Below are 25,426 nucleotides of genomic sequence, written 5' to 3'. Positions count from 1 at the left end.
CTCAACAGCAGACAGCTTATGAGGAAACTGTACCTCCCCAGCCAGCAGAAACGATCAGTGTGTGAATCCAATCGGATTAGCTAGTCCTAGAGGTGAAAGTTTTCGTTCTTATTTACTTCTCTTACTGAGGGTGAAAGACTCCATTACAGTTGCATAACAACAACAATTACTAAATATGTTTCAAATTGACCCAGGTAATCTCAGTTTGAAATTCATATTCTGGAGGTAATGTATTTGCATATGGACAAACTAGGCAAGTATCTGTTGTGAAAAAAATGCAAACAATTATTTGTGTAGCAGCAGTGGTGCCAGGTGATCCTTAATCCCCCAGTGAGGTTTAGGATAAATTGAATCTAAAATTGAGGTGGGACCAGAAAAGAACTGTCTTATATCTCATTTAAGATTCTTCTTTAATGTCAATTCCAGTAAGTGCTGTCTAGCCATTTTTCCTGATTAACTGTACAAAGCTGGGACCAATAAGGCAAGAGTGGTGAACACACTTTACATTTTCCAAATCAGTAACTAGGATATTTTTTTTCCACACATCAGATCTGCTACAGATACATACATTAAAACTCACATTTATCTCTTTAACTTAAAAAAACTTGTAATAATTGTTATCGATCAACTTCTTTCACTTTTATTAAAATTAACTAGTACTTCATTCTGTCAGTTTATTTTCTTCAAAGGAAGTAAATGGAGCATACACAATTGCCCATAATAATAATCATCATCATCATAATCAGAATAACGACTCTATCCTAAATTAACGCTCTGACGCATATACTGTAGCACTCTTCACTGGGCTACTAAACTTGTAATTATTAGTAAACAAATTCACCTTTTAAAAATGAGGAAAATGTGCACTGTCTACATGAATGCAGCATATTTAACAAACAAGGCAGATATATCTTAAAATGAAATTTATGTTTTTAAATGAAATTTTACTGTACTTTTTCTCCTACTCCTTTGTTATAGTTTTGAACCCAGCCACCAGCAAACAAATTCGACAAAGCTGCTCGCTCACCCTCCCAACACTCAGGGATGAGGGAGAGAATTAAAGGGGTAAAGAGAAAAGAGACTCATGGGTTGAGGTAAGAACAGTAACTAAACTACAATAAATTTGAAAATAATAATGATAATAGTAATACATACAAATATACAGATGAGTGATACACAGTGATACTCCTCACCACCTGATGACCAAGGCTCAGCCATTCCTGGCTAATGATCGCACAGCAGGGAGAGTCCCAAAATCACAGTCCCAGAAAAGATAAGAGCCCGAGAAGCAACCAAGAGCACAAGACAACCTTGAGAGAGGGGTGACCCAAAGGGAGAGGGAACTTCCAGACAGAGCCTCATCTATACACTGGGCATGACGTGCATGATAAGGAACACAACATTGGCCAATTTGGGTCTCAGTCCTAAACCTAAGGTCGAACCCTAGGCCAGTAATTGGGGCTGTGCTCTCTCCCAGCTTCTCCTGCCCCTGCAGACACTGGCACAGCAGAGAAGCCGAAAAGTCCCTGACTGTCCTGGCAGCAACTACAAACATCAGCATATTATCAGCCTTCTCAGCACAAATCCAAAACATAGCCTCATACTACCTACCACTCAGAAAGTTAACTCTGTCTCAGCCGAAACCAGGACATTGTTCCAAAACAGTTGGAGGGAATCTGAGTAGCAATCTCTAGAGTACTACATGAAAAACAGTGCCTAAAGCTAAACTGATAAATGAACAGTAAACAAGAGGCTTTTTCTGAGCTACTGCTTTCTATCTAAGCTGAAAAATATATGAGGAGTAAAGGAGGGGAAAGACACTTCGAACAAAACTAAACTACTGGTTAAGGGACTGCAAACAGTCACCTACACACAAAGTAGTTCATTTGGTATTTACAACGAAACAACAGAATATTATTTTTTTAATGTCCACAGAAAATTCTCTCTCCAATATGAACAGGCTTTGCTCTTGCTGCAAACAGTTACAGGGTGTCTGAACACAGCCAACTTTGATTTACTCTGCTTCACTAATACTTCTCTCGACCTTCGTAGTCACAACAAGTAGATCCTACAAGTAGAGTGGTAGATCTTTTTCTAGTCTTTATGCTTTTAAGTTGCTTTTTTCACATTACATGGTACTTTCTGAAGGACATTTCAGAATATTTTGTGTAATTTAAATTGGTAGAATCCCTTTTATTTCTTTTTTTTTGGTAGATTCTCTTTAAAATTGAAATAAGACAATCCAAAAATTGTGATAATTGGATTTTAAATAGCCTTGCTCTCTTCAATCATTTCCTATCATAAAGATATAGGCAGATCTGAAAAGTAAAAGGAGGTCATTATATTTTTTAATTTGTTAGAAAAAGTTCACTCAAGCAAACTCAGCACAACAGGGAACACAAGGAAAATACTGTATCTGTAATATGCAGTCTTACAGGTGATTCTTAATGACTTCTCTTGAGTAACTCTTCCAGATTTCTCAACATTAGTGTTCTCAGATAACAAGTTGTTCCAAGAATTTGGCTCAAGGACAAATAATGAAACAAAAAAAAGACTTTTGTAAGTAGGAAAATGGGCATCAAATTAAAAGAAACTTGGGAGAAAAGTAAAAAGTAAATGATGCTTAATTTTACGCTGGGGATTGGTCAAATAATGAAACAAAAAAAAGACTTTTGTAAGTAGGAAAATGGGCATCAAATTAAAAGAAACTTGGGAGAAAAAGTAAATGATGCTTAATTTTACGCTTGGGATTGGTAACTGAAAAACTAATTTTTTTCAATTTAATTTTAATAAATTTTGATATTTAAAATAATATACCAATTGAGCTTGTATTTAAATAAAACTTTATTATAAATCCTTTCTTTGAAATACTACAATCTGCCTCATTATATGGCTGCACTCTTGGGAAGCAGGAGGGCAAGCATGGAAGAGGAGACACTACTCAGTCAAAAAATTAAATTAAGCTTCTAGCAGTAATTACTAAGTAGTAAGGAAAAACTAAATAATGACAAAGCATTTACGTACAGGGAGCTACCTACATCATTTAGTTGCTGCCAGGACAGTCAGGGACTTTTCGGCTTCTCTGCTGTGCCAGTGTCTGCAGGGGCAGGAGAAGCTGGGAGAGAGCACATCAATCAAAGACCAAAAGTAGGAGTTCCACAAGTCAATCGAAAGAGGTAGATGCTTCCTTGACAATGGTACACTGATAGCATTAATACAGAAAACATTCTGTTACAAGATGTGTCAGTCTTAACTAAGAAAGACTTTTAAAATACAAAACCAAATGTAGCTAGAAATGCTGCAAGGAATGATCTGTGAAAAAGGTCAACTTATGCTACAAGCTAAATGTTACTGGTACAGTCATTCTTTTTTACTACATGTGTACCATAGAGCAGAAAGCCGAACAGTTGTCTCCAGCAATGTAGAAATTTTCAAAACATAAATACATACAGGAAATAGAGTACTCTTACCAAAAAGTGCACGTGACTATTGCATGAAATTGCAAAGTATGTATGCCTTGAATTACTAGTCAGCTATATACCAGTTGCACAAACCTACAGAAGACTGGAACAAGGTGTCCTTTACAGATAAATTTAAAGTCACAATGTCTTTTCCATTTCTTCCTTTGTTTTAAGTGGTTGAATGAAAGTGCCTCTGGGGTGTAGAGAAATGGTATTGTGATTTGTTTAATTTTTTTAAAAGCTTGGTTTCTTAGGGTCATTAAATATTTCAGATCATCATATAGAAACGTAGAATCATTTAGGTTGGAAAAGACTCTTATGATCAAGTCCAACCATTAACCTAACACTACCAAGTCCATCACTAAACCATGTTGCTAGCAGTCCTTTCTCTGTACACCCTTTAAACTGCATTAGATGCTGTTGATCATTTTCTACCAAATACAAAAGCACAGATGTTTTAGTGATAAGTCTCAATAACTTTCAAGAAGGAAAAACAAAGAAAAGCCCCAAACCCAACACTCAGATAGAAGACTGACTCCAACTAATGTTCTGATTAAGCAAAAGCAAGTTTTTTGCATCTCTCCATTCCCATAGATAGCAGCCAATATGTACACTGTAACTCCAAACCCACAAAAGCATGCTTCTACCAGCTTGTATAGACAAGAAGAAACCAAAAGGAGCCAAGACACCTCCTCCATTTCAAACACTTAACATAAACCCTAACTAATGAGGTTAGCTAATCACTAGTCCCATTCTAGACCAACTGATGAAGAACTTTAAAATCTTAAGACACTCTTCAGAAGTTAGGTCCCAATATGCTTCAGTGAACCTCCTGCACACTCTAGGCTGAATTGCATACAGTGTAAAAAATATACTCCAGGAACAGAAAAATAAAAAGCTATTATAATAAATATATCTCTGGAGTGTTTTTGCATTCATCAAAAATACTTTTAAATGCTGTGGATTTATACCCCAAGTTTTGATTGAGGTATGTTCAATGTGGTTATACAGAATCAAGGTATGAAGCTATAATTAAAAAAAAAAAATCAAATGTGCAATGCAACTATAGGGTGTTGAGACTGTTTATCACTATTGAAAAAATATATTTGAATATTTCTTACCTCAAACATCCACTCTTCTTCTTTATCTCCATCCAGAAGCATTTTTGTCTCTTTATAGACCCTCCCTATTTCCAGTTGCAATGGGGACACAATAAATTCAATTCTTTGCAAGTTAAAGCCAACTCCAACCCCAACAGCCTTTAAGAAGCTTTCCTTTAAGGCCTAAAACACAGAATAAACGTATTTTATTCATACCGGTTGTTTTCTAACTGCTCTATAAACATTACTTCTGAGCACACACTGTAGACCAAATAAATTTAAGACTACTGTAAACGTGAGGGTAGACTGATGCAGCTATCAAGACAAAAAGTTATCAGCAACGTTAATACCTACCCTAACTTGTTGCACTATAATGAAAAAGCAACTGGAATTATCAAGTGGCACTTACAGATACAAATCCTTTACCTTGTTCTGGGTATGTGTTTAAAACTAGTCACAATTCCTTCTAGAAATGTCAGCTGTAGTGTGGTTCTGAAAGTTATTCTGACATTAAAAAATTACTAAAGTAAAAAACCCACAAAAATATTATCTCTACATGAACATGTACCTATAAAAAGTATACAATTCTACCATAGTGGAAATAATAACACATTTTTTCAAATGAGATTGTGCTGGTTATAGCATTGCAGCCTTTAAATAGAAAATACAGTATTACCCAGTGCCGATGAAACATTTCCAGCTGCATCCATTCATTACTCATAGACTTGATTACACCCCACTCTGTTTCAGTAAACTGTCGCTTCATGATACGAAAGAAATTTGGAATTGAACTACTACCTATAAATTAGAAAAGAGAGATTTACAGAAATTTTAATATAGTAATATCAAGCAAATTAATTACCTCATGTTATTGCTCTAGAAAATCTCACTCATAAGAAAAAAAATTATGAACCAACCCTGCTCCATAATCTGAATTTATACAGCCTCAAAGCAGTGATGCTGATGACAGTTCAGGACATAGTATGAAAAAAACTCATTCCTATAGCAGAATTACTGCATTAAAAATGTGAAATGAAAGCCATAAACACATTACATATTTTCAGCATTCTCTAAAAAGGAAAGTATTTAACCAGTGCTGATTTTTTATATATATATATATGCAAAAATTCTATTCAGCTACAAAAGTAGCATATACAGTCTTTGACATTTGACAGCTTAATCTAGTAACATTTTCTAAAACAGCATGCTGTTTGTCTGAATTCATCAAGCTATTCTTCCCCCTGCCCTTGGATGCTGGAATACAAAAGAAAAACTTTTTTAAGCACATGTAGAAATAAATCTCCCAATTTTATCACACGGATATTAAGTCTTTCGGATGTATTCTGCAAGAAAAATGGGGGTAGGGAGGTGCCCATAATCGCAGTAAGAAACATCTCAAGGAAAAAAAAACCCACCAAACCTCCAAATCCTCAGATTAAATTTAAGCCTGCTCTAAAAATAAGCACAGCTGCGTAGTGCTGGAGCAGGTCTTCAGGGGCTGCACCACTTTTCTCTACTAGTCTGAATTTACTTTGCAGAAGACACTACAGACTGTGTGGCTATATTGATCAATGGTATTTCTATAATATACTGGGAGCTATGGACTTCATTACATGCTTGGCTAATCACCCACGGCCTACATCATTAATCAGCATAACATGCAATCTGTCCAAGAGGGCTTATAGCTGGCTAAACAGACAATGGCAGAAGGCAATCTATTTTCTTTAGGAGGGATAATAAAAATCTGGATAGAGACAATCCCACATATTGAGATAATTTTTTCATAGGTTATGTGATGTTTGTATTAAAAATAAAATATTAGTCATATTTAATCCAAAACATGGTCTTCTCTCCCAATACCACACTACTTGAAAGAACCCATCACTAAATAATTGCTTAATGAATATGTAGATTCCAACCCTAGCTCCGCCACTGATTCTGTGATTGACCATAGGCAAGGAACATCCCTTCTCTATACTGGTGTTCCCCATCTCAAAGCAGGGATAAGGGCATTAAGCCTTCTCTATAAAGTGGTTGCCTTCTATAGACATCTAAGCACTATATAAAAACAGGTATTGGCAGCAACAATAATTGATCTGAATGAACTAATGTCACACTAAAGTACACATTCAGGTTTTCTGACAATTTCCAGATCACATTGCAAAGTATATCTGACATACTGTACACATCACACAAGACACAGCAGTGACATTTCAGAAATGCCCTCAATTTCATTTATAGACTAAAGTGAAGAAAATATCTTAAGACAGCAATTTTGTTGACAGTTGCAGTAGTCAGCTAATAGAATGATCCAGAACAATCTATGGACAGAACTAACTTTCATCTCTGGAGAAAATGATGATACTGAAAAAGAAAAGCAACCACAATGTCAAGTATGTTTTGATGAATTACCAGACAAACGAAATATCCATCTACTTAGACAATCCAACTTCCCTGTTACAATTAAGAAAAAAAAAAAAAAAAAAAAAGAATTTGTTCAACTTGGAGAAAGGTTATTGTCTTTCATCTCTCTGAGAATATACGGCCCATTGCTGTGGTTTAAGGCCACCCGGCAAACTAAGCACCACAGGAGCCTCTTGCTAGAAACATCGTGGGCTGAGGCAAGAACAGGGAGGGTTCACTCACCACTTATGGTCACAGGCAAGAAACTGACACGACTTGGCAAAACACAAAAAACGAATTTCATTTGTTAACAATCAAACACAGACTAAGATAATGAGACAGAGAACTACATCTTAGAAAGGCACTTCTCCCCCACCCATCCCTTCCTTCTGGGCCCAAAGGCTTTGTTCCCCATTTCTCTGCCTTCTCCCCACCGGCGGCACAGGGGGGCTGGGAATGGGGGTTGCGGTCAGTCCATCACATGTTGTCTCTGCTGCTCCTTTCTCCTCAGAGGAGGGCTCCTCACAGTCTTTCCGTGCTCCAGTGTGGTGTCCCTCTCACGGGAGAGTCCTTCACAAACTATTTCAATCTGAGTCCTCCCATGGGCTGCAGTTCTGCTCTAACTGCTCTGGTGTGGGTCCTTCCATGGAGTCGTGGCCTCCTTTGGGAGCAGCCACCTCCTCCAGCATGGGGTCCGCCCTGCGCTACATACAGGGTGGTATCTGCTCCACTGTTAAATCTCCATGAATTATCACAGACTGCGTGGTCAGGCACAAACACCTCTCCCAGCGTGGGGCCCTCCACGCGCTGCAGGGGAATCTCTGCTCCAGCATCTCCTCCTTCTCCTTTTTCTTCACTGACCTTCATATCTGTGCAGTTTTCTCTCTCACATCCCGCTCCTCTCTCTGCTGCAGGTTCTTTCGCTGGCTCCTGAGAAACCCCCAGCTCTCGGGCAGGGGCTGTGCTGGGTCGACTGGGCCATGGCCGCGCAGGCAGCAGGCAGGCAGCTGGATGGACCAGCAGGGCTGGGCCCTGCCCAGTGCCATGTCCCTGCTCCCTGTTCTGTGCCTCCTCTTCAATATGTCATTCTCAGAGGTGCTGACTGGCATGGCCTTGGCCAGGGGCAGGTCCAATCTGGAGCTGAGGAAACTTCCAGCAGTTTCTCACAAGGGTCATCTCTGTAGTCCCTCCCTCAGTACCAGAACAGACTTGGAGCTGGGGGAACCTTTAGCAGTTACTTACAGGAGCCATCACTGTAGCCCCTCCCTGCTACCAAACAAACCCACCACACAAAACCAGAACACCCTTTTTATCAATTAACTGTGTTAACACCTGCTCCAAACAATCCACTTATTTTTCTCTCTTCTTCTCTCAAGTATTTAAGACAACAGTGTTGCAGCACCAGTCTCTTCAAGTGATTCAAACTACAAAACATTCAAGAATGTCCTGGTGTACCCTTCCTCCTCCATTACTTTCAGAAAGTTCTCTTGCTTTCAGTAACCCAGAGATATTCACACTACCACAGAAGACTATCCAAGACTATCCACACTACAGCACCTAGAGGCGTATGATGCTTCCTGCATTGTCAGTCCTTCCGCCATCCAAAGTTTATCACACTTGGTGAATACACTCAATACCTAAACTCTTTAGTATACCAAGCCCATGTCAAACCCCTATGCTAACACCTTTTCACTCCTTACTTAGCCCTTTTTTCTCCTAGGTTTCTTCAACTGTTCAGCTACCCTTCTTGACACATGTTCAAATTTACACAGTACTTTCCCCTCCATTCCTGTCACCCATCACATCTTCCTCTGAAAAGCTCAGGCACTGCTTTCTCCTGAACTGCCCTCTCCTCCTGCTTCCTTCTTAATACAGTGCAGTTGCTTCCCTCTGAGGAATGGACCAGATTAGAGGAGCGAGGACTATTTTTCTCCACAAATTACTATCAGTCCCCACAGCCTTCCTAGTCCATTTCTCCACATTTGCTCAAATATCAGAGAAAGATGAATTCACAGAATCATGGAAAAACTTAGGTTGGAAAGGACCTCTGGAGACCATCTGGTCCAATCTTCTGCTGAAAACAGAGCCTCATATTTGGTTACTCACGGCCCTGTGAAGCAAAGTCTTTCACCCCTTCTCTGGACAACTTATTCCAGTGTTTTACTGTTCTCATGGTAAAGAATTGTTTTCTTTTACCCAGACAAAACTTCCCCTGAGGCAACCTCAGCCTCTTCCTTTTTGTCCTGTCCCTGTGCACCCTTCATGAAGATAGCTACCTACATCTTCTCTACAGCTACCTTTCAGATAGACTGTGACCAGACTCCCCTCCTCAGATCCCCTCTTCAGGCTCTACAAACCCAGCTCCATCAAGATTTTTACATAGGTCAAGTTCCCCAATGATCTAATCACCTTGGCGGCCCTTCACTAAACCCTCCTCAATGTGCCCTTGTCTCTCATGACCTGGAGAACAAGGAGGCAGACAAAACTAGAAGCAGTAGAAAGTCTTTTTTTAGATGCTACCTTTTTTGCTTTTACTTTGAGCAAAAAAGCCTCAAACATACTCAACACAATTTCCAAAACTTCCTTTGAAAGAATGGAAACAAGTCCCATACAGCAATTATTCAGTTGGTTTTAAATTTGCTTTTCTAAATTACCTCCCATTTGCAAACTGTTTCAGAAATAAACTCACCTGTCAACAATTACACGAACACTTGAGCTTGTTTCTGTGACCATTTTGATTCATTAATAATCCAAGTTCTGGTTTACAACATAATTATATTTCATTAAAAATACACTGAAAAGCTTTCATGCCAAATCATTCCAGTAGACATACTTCAGAGCTAACAGCTACTTTGGATACAATTTTGGATCACACATGGTATCATCTACATTTGAGGCACAGGGCAAGACAGGGTACCAGTGAATCACCTTTCAGCTGAGTTCTTCACTGAACAAATGAGCTTCCTATTCTGATGATAACTTTCTAAGACCTTCTTAAGTATTTTCCTTCCTGTGTTTATTGCCTATATTTTCCTCTCAGAGAAGTTTAGGAAAAGTGCTAAACATTTTTGGTAATCTCCGTAAAATGTAAGCAAAGAAAGAAAAAATTTACCCCAATATTTTAATGATCTTCGTGAGCCACAATATTTTCTGCAAGGAAGATACAAAGACCACATAACAGAATACAAAAGAAACTGGAATGCAAGTGGGAACTCTGATAGGAAACAAAGGCAAGACAAAGTATTGATAAGGGTTATCAACCAGACATATTCAGTTATTCTTAAAAGTACTTTTAAAACTTCAGAGGAACTTCTACAAGATTTGCAGAGCATTCACCACAGAAATGACATAACATGATCAACCTTCTCATAAACATAGTCAGGTTTCGGCTTTACCTTCACACTTAACTGAAAATGTGAACTTAGTATCCGCACTCCACTGAGCAGTGTTTTCTTCTCTACAAGATGACAGCAGTTTTCTAAGGGAAATTTGTCTGAAGTGTACATATATGTATTTATGCAGGTGAAATTCTGGTACATAAATGCTCTAAAATTCATGCATGCGTGCATTTTTCTAAGAGTAAATTCTAAGGAAGCTCTCTAAAAAAGATCTACAAACCAGAGAAGCATGATAAAAATGAACTGACAGCAAAAACACGAAAAATAGACCCTCTGGAGGAGCAAGTGCTTTTATTGTAATGCACACATATAATACAAATACTTCCAGGAATACTTTGTCTTTACATTTTCAATGAACAATGATAAGGCCAGACACTCATTGAAAATTACATAATTGCACTGCTATTTCTTCTTTAACTCACAGCAGTAAAGAAAAAGGATTCCTCTAAGATATGCCTATGCAGGTTGTAGAAAACTGCACATCTGATCTGTCTGTGATTCTAAGCATCCATACACTAACAAGCTCCAGAGTAGATGCCACACAGCTGGGTTCACATAGTTCCGAGTCTTTGATAATATAATCCAGCTCTCCTTTCCCAGTGTTCAGGGTTATTAAAAAAAAACCACAAACACCGAGCTGAAAAATTAGCTGGGGATACAACCATGTGGAAAAATTTAATTGAAACTTTCAAAACTGCATTTCAAATATCCCTTCTTGTAAGTCATATTTACAGCTTCTGAAGAATCAGAATTTAGATCCTCATTCCAATAAATCCAATCCAATATACTTACAGTAATCTTGTCCACCTCAGTGGCAGTGAGATACCTGCAACTCATAATGAGTGCACTTGAAAAAAAATATTTATGTATGTAAATTACTTATTTAAATTGATGAACATCAGGACATTGCACAATATTTATCTGATTGGTCAAGCAACTAGCTGGGGATTCATCACTGAAATGGAATAAATTCAATTTCATGATCTTAGGAATACATAAGAGAGATAAGCTTTCATATTAGATTTGAAAAATAAGTGGAGTTGGAAGCAGAGAAAAACAGGAAGCTTGTTCCACAGATAGCTTATGATTAATGGGAAAAGATACATACCCCCATCAACTATTAAAACTCTTTAAAAAGAACAGCCACTCACCTTTTGCTGGTTTTCTCTAAGAGAAGAAAAATTGTGATAGGAGGAGATCTATGGAAATATTGGATAAAAGGTTTCAAAAATAAAAAGAAACGAGAAAGATGCTGATTTAGATTCTACAGGGAATTAGGAGAGTGCATTTCAGCAGGCAGAAAAACTGAGCCAATGGCATGAAAGCTATTAACATGACAAGGGGGTGGGAGGAGAGGGATGAGATTTGTGAATTAAACATGAAACCAAACTTGCCTCAGTCAAGGGGATTAATGAAAATAAGCTCCACTGTGACTGAGAGTTGTATCGATTACTGTAAGTATTCTGTCAAAATCTAACAATATCTTTTTTTCACAACTACCCTCTATTAATATCTTAAAAGTAAGATTTTTATTTAGTCTAGAAGCCTAACCATAAAAATGTTATTAATAAAGAGGCTTTTTGTTTTCAGAAATATATATATCTGTTCAGCCATCAACCAAATAACTTCACTATAACCCTTATGAAAATATAAGTTAATGGCTACAAATTTTGAATGCGGCAATTCCTGGCAATGTAAACTTTAAAACTATTTCCAGTGCTTTGTATAGATACATCTTACTCACCTATGCCACTTAATTTCTTAACTTACAGCTAAGAAATTGTTCAAAAATTATATAGCTTCTTCTCAAGAGAAACTGGGAAACAAACTTCAATTTTCTTTAATACTGAGCAGAATTATATTGTCCCTTCTCTCTCATTTGAAAATACATTTTCCTTTGTCTATGTTTTTATAGGTCACTCATTTCCTCACCTTTACACAAATCGTTGCACATTCTTTCCTTTTGTATTTGTTGATAATTGCTAAAATTCGGAAAGCATTTCTCTAGTCTACTGTAAACTCCACACTTGGAAAATTTCTGCTACAGAGCATGACATCCTCTAAATATTGGAAGCAGTTTTTGTTTTTACACTGGATCATCTTGCTGAAAAACAAGAGTTAACTACAAAACTGTAATAAATTTAACCAAAACATACTATAGCTTCTTCTCATAACATCCAATTAACTGACAACAATTTGCCCCAGTATCTGATTGCCTAACAAATACAAACCTATGCATTCATTTGCACTAGAACAAAATTGACTGGATGGTTCAGCTATTCAATGCCCTAACTTTAAGTCCTTTTTTCCTAGAATATGTAGAGCTCTGCCTCCTTCCAAGACCACTCATTACCTTGCTTCTTAGGGAACAGTAGCCAACAGAGGAAAGCTGGTGTCTAAATTAGTTTGATATTCACAAGAGAAGCTAGAAGTTTTATTCTTGAGATCAGGATATATTTTCATTAATTTTTCTTTAATCTACAGACACTTAAACCTCACGCTATCACATTAAAATGCAGATCTGAAACCAGAGTAGTTCACAGAACAAATTAAATGTAAAATTAACTTGGCTGTGAAGGCAAACTATTTCTTACTTATATACAGCTATTATTCCCTGCTAATAAACGTTAAAGCACATTAGATCCTTAAAAATATAATCTGGCTAATCTTTCAAAAATTGTCTTTGATGCATTTTTTTAAAAAAATCTAAACCAAAAGTTACATTTCTTCATTAAATTAAAAAAACACAATACCCTGGAAATTTCAGGAAGAGTGGGGAGAAGAAATAGTGAGTGATACTGGAAAAGTATACAGTACTAAACCTGGAAAGTAAACATGCTATGTACAGATAAGTGTGCACATACAATGTAATACAATGTACACTTAACAAAGGTAATAACTGTTCTGTCGTGACTGAAGTTATCAAAACCAAAACATGCCTTCTCAAAAATAGTGAGAAGAGTAGATGACTGACCTTTCTCACTTCAGTTTTTACCAGTTTTACAGTCTTCAATTTGTTTTGGTCAGATACAACCTAACTTATATTGTGGTCTGTATCCAAAACTATGGAAATTGAAAGCTAAAAGCTACTACTGCCAGCTCATTTATCAACTAATCCCCTGAGAAAACCCAAAGCAAGCACACAAAAAACCACAAACTCCTGAATGCTAACAGATTCCTAACTGCCTTGAACTGCATGGAAGGAAGAAGTCGGTGATGAAGAACTAATATATAACCAACACATATCAATGTACTTTCACATGGCAAACGAGCAAAGTTACCATGTGAAACATACTTGCTAGCAAAACAAGCAACTGAAGTATGAACAGATCAATCTACTTAATAATGTGAAACACAAATCTTGCAAACTAACACACTGTATAGGATGAATGTGTTTTGAGTCCTACACTCTGGGCTGCCTATCCTTTTGGTGTAGGACACAAGCTATATTTGATCATGTTCCACTATCTCTAAAGGAAACCAAAGTAAACTGATACAGAGAAAACATTTCTTCTGCAACAGATACCCAAGTCCTAATTGTTTATTAATACCAACTAACCCTTGTACAGATGTTTACAGACAACACAGAACAAATAAAGAGCTCGATAAATTATCAACATAGAAGAAACAGATAGAAAATTAACAAAGCATGGTTTAAGTCTATTAGCTCACACAGCTTTAGTGTGAATTGGAAATTGGATTTGCATTCCATGACATCTCCACTTCCTGCCATTATCCCACATCTCCCAGTGATATGTACATTAAAGATTCATTCTCATTATGTAACTACTGATGATATATTTTATCTTGGCATACCTCAGAGAAGCAGCATAGACCATAAAGTGTTGCAAGATTTGCGGTTGCCTCCTTTAAATTACTCAACATTTCACAGATTGTAAAAATGGAAGTCATAAAAAGACTGACATAATTTGATAATTTCTTATATTTTCTCTGCAGTTAGGATCATTAAGTCTTTGCAATATTAAAGAAACTGCTAAAGTTTAAATTGCTTTACTGTAATTGCATCTAACACCAGTGATGTGTATTTAAGCAAGTTGCTCTGATAGTCTATGTTAAACAAAAGAAAGTAAAGGATCATAAAGAAATAGACAGCTCTACCTCCAAAACTGCACTGGAGAAATTTTGACACAGGTATGGCTCAGATAAAAAAAACACTGAAGCCACAAGCTATTAACTGGATATATCATGTGACCAATTTAGAGACTGGTAGCGTATGGTCTGCAACAGATACATGCTTTTTGTCATTCATTCTGAGAATACAAAAATTGTATTGTTTGGCTACTTTAGTCCACAGGACTCGCTTTGAGAAACCTGGTCTACTGGAGACTGATGGGATCGATCTGTTGGAGAAGGGAAAAAGCATCTTCGGTCACAGGCTTGCCAACCTGGTGAAAAGGGCTTTAAACTAAATTTGCCAGGGGAGGAGAACCTCAATCCATCCCAGTCATACCAGTTTGATGCCAGTGCCAGCAACAGATACCCAGAGCCTGGAGAAGGATCACAGGTCAGCAGCAGAGCACCTGCAGAGCAGCAAAAAGGAATTCCAGCCAGTAAGTCAGCTTCATCAGGGCCCCAACTTAAGAATCTCTATGCAAACACACGCAGCATGGGGAATAAACAAGAGGAGTTAGAGATGTGCGCAGGCCTGCAAGGCTGTGATCTTACTGGCAACACAGAGACCTGGTGGGATGGCTGCTATGACTGAGTGTTAGAATGGGAGGACACAGCCTCTTCAGGAAGGACAGGCAGGGGAGATGGGGAGGGGGCATTGCCCTCTGTCAGTGATCAGCTGGAGTGCATGGAGCTCTGCCTGGGGATGGGTGAGGAACCCACTGACAGCCTATGGGTCAGGATTAAAGGGAGGGCAGGGACAGGGGACATTATAGTGGGGGTCTGCTACAGGCCACCAAGGATAAGGGCTTTGACAGACAGATAGGAGCAGCCTTAAACTCACAAGCCCTGGTCCTCATGGGGGACTTCAGCCACCCCAAAATCTGTTGGAAGGACAACACAGCAGGACACAAGCAAGCCAGGAGGTTTCTGGAATGCACTGATGATAACTTCTTTCTCCAAGTGACAGAGGAGCCAATGAGTGCAGATACTATGCTGGACCTTGTTCTCACCAACAAGGAAGGGCTGGTGGTGAACGTGAAGCTCAAGGGCAGCCTGGGCTGCAGTGACCATGAAATGGTAGAATTCAAGATGCTCAGGGCAGTGAGGAGGGTGCACAGCAAACTCCCTACCCTGGACTTCAGGAGAACAGACTTTGGCCTTCTCAGGGATCTGCTTGGTAGAGTACCATGTGATAAAGCCCTGGAGGGAAGAGGGGCTCAAAAAAGCTGGTTAATATTCAAGGATCACCTTCTCCAAGCTCAGGAGCTATGCATCCCAACAAAGAGGAAGTCAGGCAGAAACACCAGGAGGCCTGCATGGATGAAAAAAGAACTTCTTGGCATGCAGAAAGGAAGCTTACAGAGGGTGTAAGCAAAGACTTGTAGCCTGGGAGGAATACAGAAAAATTGTACAAACAGCCAGGGTTCAGGTTAGCAAAGCTAAAGCCCTGACGGAATTAAATCTGGCCAGGGACGTCAAGTACAACAAGAAAAGCTTCTGTAGATATGTCACTAGTAAAAGGAAGAGTAGGGAAAATATGGGGCCTCTCCAGATGGAAACAGGAGACCTGGTTACCCGTGATATGGAGAAGGCTGAGGTACTCAATGACTTTTTTTTTGCCTCAGTCTTCACTGGCAAGTGCCCAAGCCACACCACTCAACTCACAGAAGGCAAAGGCAGGACTGGGAAAAAGAACTACCCACTGCTGGAGAAGATCAGTTTTGAGACTAAGGAACCTGAAGGTGCACAAGTCCATGGGATCTGACGAAATGCATCCGCAGGTCCTGAGGGAACTAACGGATGAAGTTGCTAAGCCACTATCCGTCATATCTGAGAAGTCACAGCAGCCTGGTGAAATTCCCACTGACTGGAAAAGGGGAAAAATAACCCCCATTTTTCAAATGGAAAAAAAGGAAGACACAGGGAACTACAAGCCAGTCAGTCTCACCTCTGTGCCTGGCAAGATCCTCTTGAAAACTACAGTAAGGCACATGGAAAACAAGGAGGTGATTGGTGACAGCCAACATGGCTTCACTAGGGGTAAATTGTGCCTGACAAATCTGGTGGCCTTCTACAATGGGATTACAGTGTTGGCAGATAAGGGAACTACCTGGACTTGTGCAAAGCCTCTGACACTGTCCCACACAACATCCTGGTCTCTAAATTGTATTGACATGGATCTGACGGAAGGAGCACTCGGTGGATAAGGAACTGGCTGGCTGGATGCACTCCAGAGTTGTGGTCAATGGCTCAATGTCCAAGTGAAGACTGGTGACGAGTGGCATTCTTCAGGGGTTGGTACTGGGACCAGTGTTATTTAACATTTTTGTCAGAGACTTGGGCAGTGGGATTGAGTGGTACCCACAGGAAGTTTACCAACAACATCAAGCTGTGTGGTGCAGCTGACATGCTGGATGGAAGGGATGCCATCCAGAGGGACCTTGACAGGCTTGAGAGGTGGGCCCATGAGAACCTCATAAAGTTCAACAAGGCCAAGTGCAAGGTGTTGCACTTGGGGTACAAACACAGGCTGGGCAGGGAACGGATTGAGAGCAGCCCTGAAGAGAAGGACTTGGGGGTGTTGGTTGATGAGAAGCTCAACATGACCCCACAATGTGCGCTTGCAGCCCAGAAAGCCAACCGTGTCCTGGGCTGCATCAAGAGAAGCATGGCCAGCAGGTTGAGGGAGGTGATTCTCCTCCTCTACTCAGCTCTTGTGAGACCCCACCTGGAGTATGGCATGCAGCTCTGGGGCCCCCAACATAAGAAGGACATGGACCTGTTGGAGCAGGTCCAGAGGAAGGACATAAAGATGGTCAGAGTGACTCCCATATGAGGGTTTTAAGCTTAAAGAGGGTAGATTTAGATTAGATATTAGGAATAAATTTTTACTGTGAGGGTGTTGAGGCACTGGATTGCCCAGAGAAGCTGTGGATGCCCCATCCCTGGAGGTGTTCAAGGCCAGGCTGGATGAGGCTTTGAGCAACCTGGTCTAGTGGAGGGTGTCCCTGCCCATGGCAGGGGGGTTGGAACTCGATGATCTTGAAGGTCCCTTCCAACCCAAACCAGTCTATGATTCTATGATTAATAACATCTGCTATTCCCAGAAAACAGACAAGCAAAAACCCACTGCCATGAGGATGACCAACATGAAAACTGGATCACTTCGTACCTCCAGCAAAGAGAAATCAGATTAACTCTCACACTATACATTAATGAGTGTGTGTGTGCGCATACACATATATCTACACACACGTATTCTCAGATCAGGTTCTCAGCAACCTGATCTAGTTGAAGAGGTCCCTCTTCATTGCAGAAGTGTTGAACTAGATGACCTTTAACGGTCCCTTCCAACCCAAACTATTCTGTAATTCTATGACAACCACATATATCTACATAAAAAGCATATATATATATGCATATGCATATGTATACATATACACATATGTTCACACATACTGGAATGTGTGCATATATACATGTATGTATTATGTATATACAGTGCAACTGTGAGATGCACAGACAGAAATTCCAGCACAAGGGTAATGACACCCAGTTCTATCTTGGCATTTAATCAGATACACTGCAAAACATTATCCCATGGTATCACTAACGATTGCTACAGAACCATAAAAGTATTACGATAACAGTAGCAGGAAAGGTTAGGCACTTCAGTGAAAATGTTATTATAGGGAGAATATTCCCATCTCCAAGAAACTAGTACCACTGCAGAACCTGGGGGTGCACTGGGATCTGCTTGGTACTCATTATACCTATAAATGTTATATTGGACAACTGAGGGGGAAAGAAGCCAATCCTTAGCACCTAAATCATCTTCCACATGAATTTGACTACATGATTCACACTTCCTAACACCTCCTTTATTTGACTAACACAATTTTTCCTGCCCCAGGAAGCTCTGCAACCTTAGAAAGCACAAGCTGATTCAGACTGAGCTGGTGGTTTCTCTGAAATACTCTGATAAGAGATCTCTCTTCTAAATTTGGTGTTTGGTGTGGAAATGGTCCTCAGTACTCAGACACACACAGCCTGGGACTATGTCCTTCCACATCATGATATCCTACTGCAGTAATAAAGCCACTGAATAAGAGTTCCTTGTGATGGCAGAAGTCAGGACACTGCACAGAAGCCTGTCCCAGAACATGAATCTCACAGACAGATGCAGTAAAAATGTCCCTTATCATTTTCACACTTAAAAACCCCACACTTCTGTGTGTACACCATCCTCTCCTCTTTCCCCCCTTCAAAATGAAGTCCAAAAAACCCCACAAGAAGACAGAAGCAGCATTAGTGTTTTAAATTTGGGAATCAATCTCTCCTATGTAACACTGAAACTAACCACGTAAGAACATGGTTTTTAAAAAAAAAAAAAACCAAACAAAACCAAAACAAAACAAAACAACCTCATAACGCCATTTGTTTGGCTTGCCAGCAGCTGAAAGACTGTTTGGCCCACCTGACAGCTAAAATCCAGCATGTTTCGTTTGGTCTTCCCACAGAGAAGAGACAGCAGCCAGCTAGTCATTCAGCATGTTGTCCCTCTGCATTCTTCCCCCCTATCAACACACAAATCAACTTCTGCACAGCTCCAGACCAGCCACTGCAGGAGCTGTCTTTCATCCAGCCAACAGCTACACAGGAAAGACGCAAGAGGAAGATAAATGTATTGCAATGTAGCAAAACCAGAGCACGGCCCACAACTGAAAAACTGATCAACTTCACTAGTCCATTCACCTCCAGCAGTTATATCTACTCTTTTAGATACTATATCCAAGTGTTTTCTATGTTTGTATTAATTTTTTTTTCTCTATTAAAAAAGATCTACATATTTAATAAGAACCCCAACAATTCTGATAGACAGGAAAACTATACAGGGCAAGAAACAACTTTTTAATGCACCACAAGATTGGATTTTCCATCACAATGCAACACAGCACATAATACAGGCATAAATACCTAGAACCTACAGCACTAACCCAACAGAAGTCAAGAAACCAGCTACTTGTAGAAGCAGCAAAAGTCTTCTGGTCCTACACTTTCCTGAAAACCTGACGTGACAACAGCAACCTCTCACCTTTAGTGAGGAAATATAAAAATATTTCCCTTGTTAAAAATCAGAATTTCTCTTAGAAAAGAAATACATCAGGGAAATCCATCTGAGGCTTTTTTTTTTTATCATTACTGAGGGGAGATGTTAAATATTTAAGATATGTTTCTATCATTTCAGAAGGCAGTCTAAAAATCTGAAAATCCGTCTTTAAAACAGTCTCCCAACCTTCAAACAAACGAGCTCCAAACTGTAATTCTTCCAACAGACAACATCCAAATAAACTATTGAAACACAGAATAAAGACAGCTTCTGTTTTCCAACTCTTGCAACAAATATATGTATCCATAGAGCTGAAGCTATTGGAACTTAAGGGCAGTGTTGGCAAGAAACTCATTGAAAAGCAAATTCTTAATACCTACATAATAATTAACCTTGGCCCTCCTGTCACATCTTTCTGATAGTTTTCCTTAATTTGGAAAGTCAAAGCTCACTGTCATTACTGTGGGCTAAGAAGTAATTTTAGTTTTGTTAAAAAAAAACACAAAACTCTTTAGCCTATCATTTTGAATGTGTAACTTAATTTCCCAAAAGACCAATTAAGGAATAAATTGCAATTACTGTAAGCTCAGTGTGCAGAAGGATACTTCAGAAAAAAAACAAACCAAAACCAGACAAGCATTCTTACACTTTCTCTTTGTTCCACCTCTTATTTTTACTAATAGCTCCTGGTTTAAGTTTTTTGTTTTCTTAATTGTTAACTTACCCCTCATTTTAAACATATCTATTCTCCACAGGTTCATTTTTACTGTTCTATGTGCTGTTATTCCAAACGTTTTCTTATTAAAAAACAAAGGACTAAGGCTTTTTAGAAAGAAACAATGGCCCCTCAAAGAGGACATTCAATCACAATATCAACTTTTCCTTTCACAGTTTATCAAGCATTGGTGCTTAATCAATCACCAGAATGTGCAGGTGTTTTCACAAATGTGGTGTAATTCCAGGTTAAAACAGTGTTAGAAATGTGACTAAATATAGCACAGTAATGAAAATGCTACATAATATGTATTCTTTAAGAGCATGTTTAAGATGGCTGTTTCTTCCCATTTTCAAATGGAACAAGAACAAAGATGATCCAGCCTCTCTACTCAGTGTAAGAGCATATGACCACTATGATTTGTTAGTTCAACAAGGATATTAGTTAGCAGTTTTAACACTACTTTACATCTAAAAATGATCTGTTCTCCTATTTACAAATTCTGCCTTCCTTAATCAATTAGAAATAACATTTATCCTAAATCCTTTGTTAATTTCTTCAACTCAAACAGCATATCTACATGTCTATAACTGTACCACTAGCTAATAATTTGGCAATTTTCTCTTGTAGTGAAAGATCAGATGCTGACTGCTGCTATGAGATCTACTGAAATACAACAATAAAACCAAAAACAATTGCTTAAGGTAAAGTTAAAGCACTGTAAGAAGGACAAAAGCACTCCAAAGAACAATCTGTTTTGGGATTTTTTTTTTCCAGGTCAAGAATTTCTTACTGCAAAAGCTGAAAACCAAAAATTTAAAAAGCATTACAAGTGCAAAAACTTGAGCATGGCTGCTAGACAAAGACATGCCAAATATGTTAACTATGATGCAGGTGTGCCTAACTCTCAGTTTAGTTTATGACTACCAAAAGAAACGGTACAAAGATTATAAGTGGCTGGAGAGAAGGAGCTTTCCTTCACTAGATAGACTGAAGTATGGTATTTAGCTTCTTCACGTGGGACTTAGATACTCTTTCATCTCTACCATCTCTTCTACTACCTCACTTCAATGATGAAATAATGAGAATAAAAAGAGAAAAATGAGTTGATCATAGAATCACTGAATGGTTTGGGTTGGAAAGGACCTTAAAGATCATCGAGTTCCACCCCTCTACCATGGGCAGGGACACCCTCCACTAGACCAGGTTGCTCAAAGCCTCATCCAGCCTGGCCTTGAACACCTCCAGGGATGGGGCATCCACAGCTTCTCTGGGCAACCTGTTCCAGTGCCTCACCACCCTCACAGTGAAACATTTCTTCCTAATGTCTAGTCTTAAGTTCTGTTTATATTTCTTTGCCCCAGAGAAAAATAGCTTGAAACAATCAGGTGTTTGCATATAATAGCCTATGTTCTTAAAACAGCATTTCAGGAAGTATTTTTTAGATCAAATCAATTTTCTGTAAAAGTCATGTGCAGAAAATTTACCTTTTTGTGTCTTTTAATAAGCAAAACTAAGACTGAAAGATTAATGAGAAAAGCTAATTTCACTGCATGTCAAATATATAATTCTAGAATTACATTGAGATTGGAGATGTCCAGCTCAAAGTAACTGTAATGTAACAGGTAAGAGATTGCAGGCTGATTATGACAGATCAGGTATGAACTGTTAATTTATTTACCTTTTAATTCCATCTAAACTAAAAGAAATGCAGTACTGAAAAGAAATTCTCTTCCACAGCAAGAAAGCTCTTGAACCTAAGATCTGAACTTTTTTCAAATGCTCAATATTTATTAAGCTATAATTGTTTCTTAAGTCTCTGAAAATGTCCTACTTTACAGGGTTTAAGTGACTGGTGTATCAGCAGCCCACACACCACTTAAACCTAGACGACACTTGCTGCAAAATTTCTTGTCCATAAGCTAAAAATCATTGTCACAAGCTGAGTTTTTCCACAGGAGTTAGTAGTAGTACTGTAAGAATCCTTCTAATTTATTTTGCCAAATAATGTCCACAATTACTTCCATTAACAAACTTACAGTGCAGTGTGCATTTTCATACTGTGATTCAAGAGTTCACCTTAAACTGATCTAAAGAGAAGGAAAATATTATCTTATTGCACTTATGTAAAACAAAAATAGGCAGCACAGATTAAGAAGTGACATAAAATATTTATGTGCACCCGGTTTCCTTGTTACATGCTAAAACACAATTTAACAGCATATTTCCCAAAAAAATTACAGCTGCATGATATTTGCACTGCACATTTTGTCCACTGGTTGAACAATAAAGGAGTATAAGAACTAGAATACTGAAGACGTCAATTAAGATTTGGTTGGATAACGTAACAAGATGAAGCACTTTGCATTTAAACAAGCATTTGAAAATAAAAGAAAAAAACCCAAAACTACTGTAGTGTTCTTTGTACATAAGGAACTCTTTGTCCTTGTAGCTATTCCAGAGAGAGAGATGTACATTGGAGTCACTCACAGAAATATAATGCGCTTAGCGACCGCAGAGCAAGAGCACCACTCAGTGGAACTATCAGGTAAAACAATACTGGCAAAGTCAAAGTTACACGTTCATAGCACAGCAACAAAAACAGTTCCAGGTAATTCTAAGACAAAAATCTTTCTCAGAAAATTTTTAGATGAAAAAAGTTCTATCTTTAGTTCATATTTACAGAGACTATAAAATTCTACCCTTAATATTGCTTGTTTGCTGGCTTACTTCCCTACATACAATTATAAGTTTGCATTACTACATTTATTTTGCAAAAATACAAATTATGATTCCAAGAGGGACGACATACGGCCATAAACAAAACCTCTTTCAAATTTGGAACCTGTTTGGTTTTTTTTTATTTATTTCACAAATACCTATGTAAAGTTACATAATGTGCAAAACAATTGCACAACCAGGTGCTTACACACCTATGAGAGTTACTTCTTACGCACAACGACAAGCATCAAAGTACCTTTCTCCCCTTATCAAAAGATAGGAAAGATGTATACAAGCTGTTGACAGCTAAATTACTTCAGGACAGACTATGCTAGCTGTGGAACTTCAGATATTGGAAAGGAAAGACAAATTTTCTAACCCCTGTATATACTATGAAGCTTGCCACCATGAATTCAGATTGTGGATACAGTGACTTGCCCTAATAGCCCCTTCTTCTGTTAATATATACCTAGATCTGTTGCAAAAGAGGGAAAGGTGGATAAAGTAGCCATGGATAAAGGTAGATGAAGGACCTACGTTCAGGAATCCTAGCAGGCTGCATTTGTCACTAGCTCTTTCAGATTGGTCATCTGGATACCCAGTTTTTCAGTATCGCTTTACTACAGAAGCATCAACTTAATTCCATTATTTAATCTCTGGAATCATAAGCATATCCAAAAGAACCACAATTTTTCTCTCAGTCTCACTGAAGACTGTATCATATCTCAAAGCACTACTTAGTCCCACGAGCTCATATTCACAAATTAAATCCAGACAGCTGCTGACTGCAGCTGCCCAGAGGGATGTGGCAAGAGGTCGCGACTGTTGCCATCAACAATTCTAGGACACATTGGCAGAAGTCTCTCCAGCTTCTTAAGAAGTTAAGAACTGAACATTGTATCTAAACCATGTTTTACTTTACTAAAATTTGAGTTTGGTTTCCACCGCTTTTACTACATTTCTGCTGAGATTAAATGCTTTACCTGATGCCAAATCCTCCTTTGAACTTCAGCTTCATGCTGTTATTTCGAAACCAGAAGACAGACAATCAAGAAGCTACGTGACAGAAGCAGAACAACCAAAACATTGATAGGATTAATTCAAGATAATTTTTCATAAATTTAGCCTGCTACAGTTGACATAACTAAGATTAAGTGACAATACATACTGACGGTCTAACTTTGATTCCACATCTCTTATGACAGAGGTGACTAGGGGCACTGAATGAAGAATATACTCAGACACAACGTAGAACCACCTTGATTTGTTCTGACACTGCCTGCAGAATGAGCAATAGATCAATGGACACTGAGTTATCCACTATTTCAGCGATTTAACGTGAGGGAAATGATAAAGCAATAGTGAATAAATAAGTAAAAAATACAGGAGAAAGGAAGCAGTATAACTGAGATTTTTTTTTTTGGTATAAAAAGAACTAAAAATATATTCCCTTAAATTTGAATGCATTGCATTCCAAAATGGAGAACCAATACAAATACAAAATCTGCTTTGGTTATAATAAAGCATTACCTGGTAAATTAGTCTTCATAATATCAATGCCAACTTGAAGCTCAGGCTCAGCTGCAAGAACTGCATAATCTCCTTGATGAGAGACATTGAAGTTGTAATTTGAATAGATACTGAATACGTTATTTGCCAAGAAAGGTTTTCCTTTTGATGTCCTTTGCAAGTGTATTTCATTCCAAGGTATGCACAACTTTTCCGCAATTAATTTCCGTATCAGCAGGCGACCAGCCTATGAAATAAAATGGAAGTGATTCATACAGAACTATTATGCTATGTGCAAAGTATCTGTGGTTGCTAGAAAACCATGTGCCTAAAAACCACGGTTTTATTACTGCCAATAGAAAGAGCATATTTTAGCCAAATCGTTTACATTTCTTCCTTTTATAAAAGTCTGTAAATTTAACCAAGAGTTCACCAGACCTGAGTATAAAATACATTTGTTATCACAATTAGCACAAAGACAACACAAGACCCAATAAAAAGCAGTCCCAGCCTAGAAGAACCACATAAAAGTTCCTTCTCTACCTTATTTACTTAGGATACTTTACTGCACAAATGAATACTTTTCATATCATACTGAACAGTAAATCTGTCTCAACAGCTTTCCTTTCAGTACATTCATCCAGTTACTTAGGCGCTACATGAAATACTGAGCAGCTAAAAATGATGAGTAACTTCTCATAGACTAACTAGCAGCGGTTTGTATTACTACCACGTCATTATGTGGCATTTAAAACCTGAGCTAGGTAAAACGTGTTTATTCTCTTGCACACTACACTGCTGTCTTCATGTACGGTCTCCGCGGGTACCTGACAGCACGACGTGACACTCGTGTGTGAAGCCTTTCAGAACAACCC

The 25,426-nt window shown here is 38.5% G+C and overlaps 1 protein-coding gene across 1 annotated transcript in view; it reads right to left on the bottom strand.

Moving 5' to 3' along the window:
* The window catches only part of AASDHPPT (aminoadipate-semialdehyde dehydrogenase-phosphopantetheinyl transferase), a gene marked incomplete at its 5' end in the record, with an annotated part of 31,005 nt that extends 6,207 nt beyond the window's left edge, over positions 1-24,798 (bottom strand). Inside the window, 3 exons of the mRNA XM_010079772.1 lie at positions 4,583-4,744; positions 5,238-5,359; positions 24,573-24,798. Coding sequence (XP_010078074.1) covers positions 4,583-4,744; positions 5,238-5,359; positions 24,573-24,798 — 510 coding nt within the window. The remainder of the gene's footprint in view (positions 1-4,582; positions 4,745-5,237; positions 5,360-24,572) is intronic.
* Between the last annotated feature and the right edge of the window lie 628 nt (positions 24,799-25,426).

Source organism: Pterocles gutturalis, unplaced genomic scaffold (genome assembly GCF_000699245.1).
Source record: "Pterocles gutturalis isolate BGI_N339 unplaced genomic scaffold, ASM69924v1 scaffold20099, whole genome shotgun sequence".
NCBI lineage: Eukaryota > Metazoa > Chordata > Aves > Pterocliformes > Pteroclidae > Pterocles > Pterocles gutturalis.
Note: the sequence above shows the minus strand (reverse complement) of the source record. Positions and strands in the feature narration are given on the sequence as shown.